The sequence below is a fragment of the Mesocricetus auratus genome, unplaced genomic scaffold, assembly GCF_017639785.1.
Source record: "Mesocricetus auratus isolate SY011 unplaced genomic scaffold, BCM_Maur_2.0 Super-Scaffold_4256, whole genome shotgun sequence".
Lineage (NCBI taxonomy): Eukaryota > Metazoa > Chordata > Mammalia > Rodentia > Cricetidae > Mesocricetus > Mesocricetus auratus.
In genome coordinates this window covers 82,800,107-82,810,446 of record NW_024429182.1, presented here as the reverse complement: position 1 = coordinate 82,810,446, position 10,340 = coordinate 82,800,107, and the positions used below count along the sequence as shown (strand labels likewise).

Genomic DNA, 10,340 nt, shown 5'->3' with positions numbered 1-10,340 from the left:
CTGTTTAGAACTACACAGACCAGGCTGGCCTCCAACTCACAGTAGTTGCTGGGAATTAAACTCAGGACCTCTGGAAGACCAGCTATTATTCTTAACCACTGAGTCATCTCTCCAGCCCCCAGATAATTCTTCTTTGTAAAACAGAAAGTATTATAAGAATAAAGTCATGATGATAGAAACTCTATACTTTTCAGTGACTTGAGTTTGAGTCTTACTTTTCTGAGCTTCAGGTTTTTTTACCTTCATCATTTTTTTGTTTTTTTTAAATAATTATTTATTTATTATGAACACAAAATCCTGCCTCCATGTCTGTCTGCATGCCAGAGGAGAACACCAGATTTCATTAGAGATGGCTGTGAGCCACCATGTGGTTGCTGGGAATTGAACTCAGGGCCTCTGGAAGAGGCTCTTAACCTCTGAGCCATCTCTCCAGCCCCTTTTTTTGTTTATTTTGATTTTTTGAGACAGGGTTCTGCCAGGCGTTGGTGGCGCACGCCTTTAATCTCAGTACTTGGGAGGCAGAGGCAGGAGGATCTCTGTGAGTTTGAGACCAGGTGGTCTACAGAGCGAGTTCCAGGACAGCTTCCAAAACAATACAGAGAAACCCTGTCTCGAAAAACCAAAGGGGGGGGGGGAGAGGGTTCTATCTATCATGTAGCTTTGGCTGGCCCAGAACTTGCTTTGTTGATGAGGCTGGTCTCAAACTTGCTGTACTCCTCCTCGTTCTGTATCTTGAGGGCTGGGATACAGGCATGCATCACTACACATGACAATTGTATTGTCTTTAAAATGGGGGTGGGCTGGAGATGGCTCAGAGCACTAACTACTCTTCCAAAGGACTGGGATTCAGTTCATATCACTCAGATGGTGGGTCACAACTGTCTGTAACTTCAGTCCAAGAGGACCCAACAACCTCTCTGGCCTCTACAGGAGCTGCTTACATGTGGTGCACAGACATCTATAGAAACAAAATACCCCTGCCGGGCGTTGGTGGCCCACACCTTTAATCCCAGCACTCGGGAGGCAGAGGCAGGCGGATCTCTGTGAGTTCGAGGCCAGCCTGGTCTACAAAGTGAGTTCCAGGACAGCCTCCAAAGCCAAAGAGAAACCCTGTCTCGAAAAAAACCCAAAAAAAAAAAAAAAAAAAAGAAAATACCCATACACATAAAATAAAAATAAATATATCATTTTTAATGGGGGTGGGCTGACAAGATGGCTTAACAGGTAAAGGCACATGCCACCAAGCCTAAGAACCTGAGCTCAATTCCTGCGACCCACATGGTAGGAGAGAACCAACTCCTGCGAGTTGTCTTCTAGCTTCTCCAGTCACCTTGATATGCACATGTATGCACACACATACACACAATAAATTAACAAAGTATATAAACAGAATTAAAATGGGTACAAATTTTTTTCATTAATGAATTTAGATCTAGCCTCCTTCCAAAAATAGTCTGGAGTCAGCTTTTGGGGAAGTTATAAAATTAACTAAACAAATGTGAGAGACTTTTCAAATTACAAGCAGCTAAAGGTATTGGGTCAATGTTAACAACAACAGCAATATATGCCACCTACAGCTGATATGAGAATATAATCCTAGTTGGATGCCTATAGCAGGACCCTAATGCAGGTAATTACAGGATTACTACGTTTGAAAATAACTTTTTTTTTTTTAAACAGCGTTTCTCTGTGTAACAGCCCTAGCTACCCTGGAGCTTGCTTTGTAGACCAAGCTGATTTTGAATTCACAGAGATACACCTGTCTCCGCCTTCTGAGTGCTGGGATTAAGGCGTGCACCACCATGCCTGCACAGTCTAATATAATTTTTTAAAAGAAATCACTAGCCGGGCGTTGGTGGCGCACACCTTTAATCCCAGCACTCGGGAGGCAGAGGCAGGCGGATCTCTGTGAGTTCGAGACCAGCCTGGACTACCAAGGGAGTTCCAGGACAGCCTCCAAAGCCACAGAGAAACCCTGTCTCGAAAACAAAACAAAACAAAAAAAGAAATCACTAAACGGAACACAGGATATAATGAAGAGGCAAGGACAGCTTCAAAGGTGTGTTTCTAGGATGACCACATACTACATTGATACTGGCCTCTACAAAAAGCATTCAGGGAAAAAAAAGATAAGCTTGGAGGAGTGGTGGTATGCTGGAGCTGGCTTCTATGGGTTTATAAAATCAGACTTGTGAGTACGTAATGTTCAAGAAAACTGTCATCAGTACTCACAATGCGCCATTTCCTACTTCACATTGTTACTATTATCTGAGCTCTTGCAGCATCTATGCCTGCTTATCTGTGTAGCTACGCTAGTTGCTACCTCCAAGCTCCATGCTGTATCATCGTTAGCAGTGTGAAGGCAGGCACTGTGAGGGTTTTCACACTGCAGAAATAGGCAAGCACCATTGATCAGAGTCAATATTGTTGTCTCAGAGAGACAACCTGAGGTTGGGAACTTAGAAAGTAAAACTGAGAAAATTACTAAGATTTGAAGATAATGCTGAAACTTACCAAGGAAAGAGGTGGGCAGCCAGTAAAAAGATGAGAAAATTAGAAGACCAGAGAGCCTAATGCATAAATAATAATCTCTAAATGCAGAGTCTGAAAAATGGGGGTGGGGTGAAGTCGTCAAAGCAGTAATTCAAGAATGTTTCCCACGGCAGTAGGCAGTTGCAGGCTGAAATGGTATGGAGCACTCTGCAGAACACACAAGCAAAAGCTAGGTAGTACTACTTACTGCAGAGCAGGCACTGCTGAGCAATGAGAGCGAGCGCCTTAGCACAGAGTAGGTAGGTGGAGCCAGGTTAGGAGCTAGAATCGGAATGGAATCTGACACCACAGCAACCAGCAACACTAATCTCTGCTTGCTCTTACAAGTCAGGAACAATTAGTACTAAGACACTTTTACAGAAACTAGAATTTTTCCAGTTCTTTTTCTAACAGCAAGAGCCTGAAAACGAGTTTCCAAGACTTATCATTTCCACCTACACTGAGTTCCAGCCCAGCCAGTGCTACACAGAGACCCTGTCTCAAAGCAAACAAATGCCCATTTCCTACTACTTTTCAATTTGAGTATGCCACCAGTTTCTGGCTAGGAACATGAAAACATTGTCTTGTACAGTAAGATTAAGCATGTTAGAGATGGGCTATTAACTGGGAGATAGGCAGGAGGATCTCTCTGAGTTTGAGACCAGCCTGGTCTATAAGAGCTAGTTCCAGCACTCGGGAGGCAGAGGCAGGCGGATCTCTGAGTTCGAGACCAGCCTGGACTACCAAGCAAGTTCCAGGACAGCCTCCAAAGCCACAGAGAAACCCTTAAAAAGAATAAAATACTGTCATTTGGGACAGACCTAGGAGGCATGCAAAGTGAAATAACTTAAAAGGTAATTTATGTGATCTGAACATTCCAGGAATAATTATTTAAAAATCTAATGCTGGTGGGCTCAGTAGTGTCTTTAATCCCAATACTCAGAGAGGCAGACAAATTTGGGAGTTCCTGGTCATCCAGGGTTCCCAGGAGGGGAAAAAAATAGCACATGCTATTTCAAGTGTGTGACTAAACCTCACTGTCCTGTTCAGGACACAGAAGCATCCCCTTGTTCAGAGCATTCATGCTGCACACCTTTTATTCACCTGGTAGTCTTTGGCTATCATGCTTATCTCCACATTAAAGTAACTTCCATGGTAGTTATATATGACAATACCTAGACCTACACCTCCCTTCATCCCATTTTGTCTCAAGGATGAAGAGTTTTGATACATGTTTTTAAACATTTGTGTACACGTGCCATAACTAAAGGACAGTTTGTAGAAGTTTTCTCCTTCTACCAAATGGTTCCCAGGAATTGAACTCAAGGTTGTCAGGCTTAGTGTCAAGTGTCCTAACCTGCTAAACTTTATCATTGGCCCTGAGGCTATTTTATTATAGCATGGCTATTATTCTGGCAACATATTCAGCCTACAATTTGAGACTGAGAATTTTACCTCCTAAATACAGCCTCTAAGTGTCAGGGCTATTTCTGAAACTGAATTTTGACTCCATCCTGTTGTCTACACTCAAAGGGCTGAATGATAAAAAATAAAATAAAATTGAATTTTGTTTGTCTACCAATAAGACTACAAATATAGGGCTGGAGAGATGGCTCAGAGGTTAAGAGCACTGGCTGCTCTTCCAGAGGCCCTGAGTTCAATTCCCAGCAACCACATGGCTCACAATCATTTGTAATGAGTTCTGGTGCCCTCTTCTGGCTTGCAAGGATACATGCAGACAGAACACTGTATACATAAATCTTAAAAACTCCCAATATATAATAGACAAATACAGTTTTGTTTTCCAAAGCAAGGTTTCTTGGTGTATCCCTGGCTATCCTGGAACTTTCTTTGTACACTAGGCTGCCCCCTGGAACTGAGACCTACCTGCCTCTGTCCAGTTATATATATTCATATACTAAAAAGACAGCTAGGTAGTTAAGAACACTGGCTGCTCTTCCAGGGCTTGGATTCAGTTACCAGCACCAACAAAGCAACTCATAACCTTTTCTAACTCCATTCCCAGGGGATCCAAGAACCTCTCCTGGTATCTGGAAGTACTGCATGATTGTGAGGTAGCCAAACATACACATCATCCAACACAAATGTATCAAGGGCTCAAATGCTTTTTATGATGGAATACACTCCCACTTCCTAGTTAGTCAGTTCTCCTCACACATAGGTAACCCACCAGTCTGTACAACCAGCTGGACTAGCAGCTTAAGGGGGAGGGAAACCGTCAACTAAAGAGACGATAGCTTTCTGTTCCTCCCTCTGATGAGTAACTTTGCCAAAACCCTCCCATCAAGAAAAGAGCAACATACATGCATCACCAACAGAGAAAACACAAAACATAAATTTATTCAAAGTGATTTTATTGCTTGTGTACACAAGAGAATTTATGCCACTAGAGCAGAGGCTGTGGATGACTCACTGGGGAAAAAAAAAAAGGAAACTGGGATTAGTACTGGTTTTTGGGATCTACTCACAACTTTCTTTGCTATCCCCAAACAGCTGAAACACCAAGCTGCATACAATTTATCAAACTGAGATCCAAAAGTTTGCGTGCTTCCCCACTACCATGACAGAGACGAGCTGAGATGGCACTTAACCACAGGACCCAGAAAGGCAAAGTATCTGTCATGAAGTCCTTTACCGTGTCTACTACCATGTTATTGACTATCTGGCTGACTCCCACCAACAAAAGTGTATATACTTACTACTTCCAATTGGGTGGGAGGACCCGCTTGGTCTTATAGTATCGAGCCAATCGGTGGATTCTGCTCTCAATCAGAATCAGGCGGAACTTAGCATCCTTATCCTAGAAAGAATTAAGAAAGCCACCAAGTAAAGTAACTCAGTATCTTCCATGGTTAAGTCCTTAAGGCTTTTAAAATAGTGTATAAAGTCTTGCTGAAACTACAGGCATGCATTACCTAGAACAAGGCCTTTAAGAATGGTCACAAAGCTACAAAAGAGCACCCAATATTTGGAACCAACTGGGTATTATGTTTAAGGGAGCTAAAGATCAAATTACCCATTTCAAGGAACCTACAATGTTGACTAGTTAGTATCTAAAAGCACTCGAGAGAATTAAACTCAAATGCATTTCACATCCTGAAGACCAGTACAAGCATTGCTACACAACTCCAAGGTCGTTTCCTTACTTACCTTTCTGTTCCTCTCAAGATGCTTTCGGACAGCAACGGCTTTCTTAATCAAATGGTAGAGATCCTCAGGGAGATCAGGGGCAAGGCCCTTGGACTTAAGGATTCTCAAGATTTTATTACCAGTCACAAAACGAACCTGTGCCACACCATGAGAGTCCCTCAGGATCACACCTGAAAAAAGCATGTAACTTGTAACACAAACTTGAGCATGTGATAAAAGTCCTAGTATTTAGCAAGACTCTTCAAATTTCCTGCAAACAGGCAACTTAAGTGCTTGCAAGCTCACTCAGACATCCAAGGAAGGTCTACCCAACACGGAGGAAGCCCCTTCTGGTGGAAACTGCGAATGTTGGAACACTTATCATCACAGTGAGTATGCCAGAACACAGCTGACCAAAGGAACCAGCAAGATTCCTACCTTTCGGATAGCCCCGAAACAATACAGAGAAACCCTGTCTCGTAAAAACCAAAAAAAAAAAAAATTCCTACCTTTGTATTTGGTCTTAACGAAAATCAGCTTAACGTTTATTCATACCAATCTTTACAACTGCATGTTATTCCCTTTAAAACTCAAATTATGTCTGATTGTCTGGGTCCATTTCAAATTTTTTCTCCATATCCTCAGTAAACTCTTAAGTCTTAGCAAGGATGCTTTCCTCCTATAACCACTTATCCTAGGCCCGGAACCATGTTAACAAATAAATTATTTGCCATCTGCACACAGTTACAGCAGTTTAAGAGTCAATTCAGTTAAATGCGACTCGATCCCAGATGCTTCTCGTTTAGCCGTGGAGGCAGGGACAACGCGTTTTCAACGCAGGGATTAGACACACTTGTCTTTGCAGATCACACGAGAGCATAAGTTGGAGGCTGCCAACACTCACCTATTTGGGAGGGAGTCAGGCCTTTCTTGGCCAGTTTGTAAATCTGTTCCTTCACGTCGTCAGACGTCAGCTTCAGCCACTGTACATGGAACAGAAATTGGGCCTCAGCATAAGAAAGCGCGACAGCAACCTTCCCCCTCGGGCCCCATCCTCCCTCACCCACACTGATCCCTACTCCGCCCCACGCTGCCCTCCGACCCTCAGCCTCTGCTCACCGTGGGGACGCTACGGCGGTAGGGCAGCGCCGACTGGGACAGGCCCTTCCTGAGAACAGAAAAGTGAGTGAACTGGCGGCTCAAGCAGCCCCGCCGTCTTTCCGCCCGCAGCCTGCACCCTGCTCTCCTTGCCCCCCGTGCCCCAGCCCCAGCCCCACAACCCGGTTTGGCGCCGCAGGCTCACCCGGGAGCGTGCATGCGACCCATGATGGCGGAGGTCTGGCAGCAAAGAGAAAACGAGGGAGGAAACAACGCAGGAAGCCAAGCCACACGCGGGAAGTGACGTCATACGTCCACGCTTCCGCTCACGCGGGGCGGAGCCATAAGTCGCGGCCGCTCGTACCCCTGTGACTACGCGTCCCAGAAGGCACTGCGGCGAGACGTCACGCACCATTCATTAGTTAGTTCCGCTTCCCGCCGTCCTTCCATTTCTGGCCTGGTTTGTAGACAGATCCGGAAGTCAGCCGCTAACCCCTAGCAGTAGAAGGGTGTTTGTGGAACCTAGGATGCGTTGGAGCCCAGAACTGGAGGACTTGGATAATAAGCTATGGGGTCAGGGATTCGTCAGGGCTCCGTCACCAGCCAGGACTCGAGAGGTGCGGGATGAGCGCTGCGTTAGAGAGACCACAGTGCCTCACCGCAGCCGGCTCCTCCCCTCCTCTCTAGTTTGCAAACCCTAGGCTTTCGCGCCGGGCCCGCCTGTGCTTTGCCGACAGTGCCTTTGCGGTCTACACCTGGAAAGCAGAGTCCCGGACCCGACTGACACGACTAGGGAATTGAACTTTTACGGTTGACCTAGTGCCGGTCCATCATTACGTTCCAAGAATGGGTAAATTGAAGACTCGTTAAAAAAGCAACAGAAGAGCCTGGCGGTGGTGGCGCACGCCTTTAGTCTCTGCATTCGGAAGGCAGAGATAGGAGAAGGAACCCTGTCTCGAAAAATAAACAACAAAAAAATGCAACAGAAAACATCAAAAGCAAGGACCCGGATAGGAGGAAGCAAATTTAAAAGACCTTGTTGAAAAGTGATGGGTGAAAGGTTTAAAACAAGACAGTACTGACACGGTCTATGTACTTCTCGCTGTCTAGAAACTCGCTTTGTAAACGAGGCTGGCCTCAAACCCACGGAAGTCCTCCTGCCTTCTGCCTCGAGATAGTGCTCAGATGCCTGAGCCACCATCCTGGTTGAATAATGTTTCCCAAAATATTGGGAACTTGAACCAAATTTGTATTTTTCCTAGCAAAGATATATTTGATTTTTGTTTGTTTTCAAAACACGGTTTCTCTGTGGAGCCTTGGCTGGCCTAATTCTGGGATTAAAGGTGTGCGCGTTGGTGGGGCACGCCTTTAATCCCAGTACTCGGGAGGCAGAGGCAGGTGGATCTCTGTGAGTTCGAGGCCAGCCTGGTCTACAAAGTGAGTTCCAGGACAGCCTCCAAAGCCACAGAGAAACCCTGTCTCGAAAAACCAAAAAAAAAAAAAAAAAAAAAAAAAAAAGGTGTGCGCCACCACCGTCGGACTGCAAAGACATATTTGAAAAATTAACCAGATTCATACTTTTAGCCCAGATTTGTGACCCGTACATCAAACTTGGATTCAATTCGCCATCCCTAAACCAGAACTCGACACAATTGCCCAAAATAAAAATGCAGGGTTCTTTATTCTTTTGTTGTTGTTGTTGTTTTTGTTTTCGAGACAGGGTTTCTCTGTATTGTTTTGGAGGCTGTCCTGGAACTCGCTCTGTAGACCAGGCTGGCCATGAACTCACAGAGATCCGCCTGCCTCTGCCTCTGCCTCCTGAGTGCTGGGATTTAAGGCGTGCACCACCAACGCCCGGCGGTTCTTTATTCTTATTTCCGTAAGTCACCCCAAACACATCTTTTTTTTTTTTTTTTTTTTTTTTTTTTGGTTTTTCGAGACAGGGTTTCTCTGTGGCTTTGGAGGCTGTCATGGAACTCACTTTGTAGACCAGGCTGGCCTCGAACTCACAGAGATCCGCCTGCCTCTGCCTCCCGAGTGCTGGGATTATAGGCATGCACCACCAACGCCCGGCACCCCAAACACATCTTACTTCAGAAATGTAATGATACATTTACTTGTTTCTACTGGTACCCCAATCCTATCCATCATCTCTCAGGAGGCTTAAATGGTACCCCATTCTGTATACAATTCCTTGTCAATCTAGTGGTCAGATAAATTAAAAAAAACAAAAACATAACTTAAAAGAGGGGGGTGGGAGTAGGACTGGAAATACGGCTTGGCAGTCAACAGCACTGGCTGCTCTTACAGAGGTTCTGAGTTCAATTCCCACCAACCACATGGTGGCTCACAGTGTCTGATGTCTTCTTCTGGCATGCAGATATACATGTATATCAGTCACACATAAAATACAAAGTTTTAAAAAATGCGAACATATAGTATGTAAGAGGAAAACATGGAGTCTGTTCAATCTTTTCATCTTTATCTGGCTTTGGCTATCAAAACTAAGATTGTCAGTGTACAGATTTTTACTGAGCCATCCCAGGGGCCCTTTCTATACTTTTATCAATGCATTTGAAGTAAAACTATGCCCTGGCCTCATGTCTTCCTGCTCTGCCATTATTTCTAAACATTCCAGGCACATTTCTGGTCCTACACATACTGACATGTTGTCTACCTGAAAAAAATTAAGATATTTTTGAATATGTTTATGAGTGTTATGTATGTAGTCTTTGCACCACAGTTCCTGCAGTGCCCATGAAGATCAGAAGAGGGTATTAGAACCTTTGGAACTGGAGTTACAGAATTCTTAGTTGCCATGTGGTTGCTTAAAAATGAACCCAAGTCCTCTCTGTAAGAGCAATAAGCTCTCTTAACCCCTCAGCCATCTCTCCAGCCTCTAAGATTTTAAAAAACTATTACATGCATATACATGGTTGTGCATGTTGAGTACAGTGCCCAAGAGCTAGAGTAATAAGTTGTGTGTTTGTACTGGGAACCAAACTCTAGTCCTTTATAACAGCAGGAAGCCATTATAACCATTGATCCATCTCTCTAGCTCTTTATCCACGAGCCTATTTGCAGTTCAGTACCCCCAAATAGTCAGGTACTCAGTTATTTCAAAGAATAAGCCTACATAAGCCATCTTTCATGAGCAGCATGGAGACTTGGCTTTAATTGTCCTTTCTCACATTACAGAGAAAAGTGATGCTCATTGTCAGGATAAAGGTATGGTGTTAGAATATGCACTGTTCTGTGAGCTATGCCTAGAATGTGGCTGTTGCTCTCTTATTACTACTTAAGTGAACGATCAGAGACCAAGAATCGCATCTACAGAAGATTTCACATTTCAGGAATAGTAACGGGCTGTCGCAAAACAATATCCAGACCTTCAAACAATCACACTCACATATCAATTCAAATTCTCTTACACATTTTAGGGAAGTCTGACAGACCAGATCTGAAATTCAAGGTCACTAAACTTTTCTGGGTGAATGCAAAGAACATAGTTCTTTGAAACCAAAATATTAAAACAAGGAAAGAAATGACAACTGAGTTCC

The 10,340-nt window shown here is 44.1% G+C and overlaps 1 protein-coding gene and 1 non-coding gene across 2 annotated transcripts; both read right to left on the bottom strand.

Moving 5' to 3' along the window:
- Positions 1–4,890: 4,890 nt before the first annotated feature.
- Rps13 (ribosomal protein S13) lies at positions 4,891–7,103 on the bottom strand. Its single transcript, XM_005075631.4, has 6 exons — positions 6,986–7,103; positions 6,802–6,850; positions 6,587–6,665; positions 5,704–5,873; positions 5,253–5,353; positions 4,891–4,965 (listed from the first exon to the last, which is right to left on the bottom strand). Exons 1-6 carry the CDS (start codon positions 7,006–7,008, stop codon positions 4,932–4,934), a joined length of 456 nt encoding a protein of 151 aa, XP_005075688.1. The 5' UTR covers positions 7,009–7,103; the 3' UTR covers positions 4,891–4,931.
- On the bottom strand, positions 5,985–6,075 carry LOC121135694. Its single transcript, XR_005872791.1, has one exon. It is a non-coding gene; the product is annotated as a small nucleolar RNA SNORD14 (small nucleolar RNA).
- Positions 7,104–10,340: the final 3,237 nt, after the last annotated feature.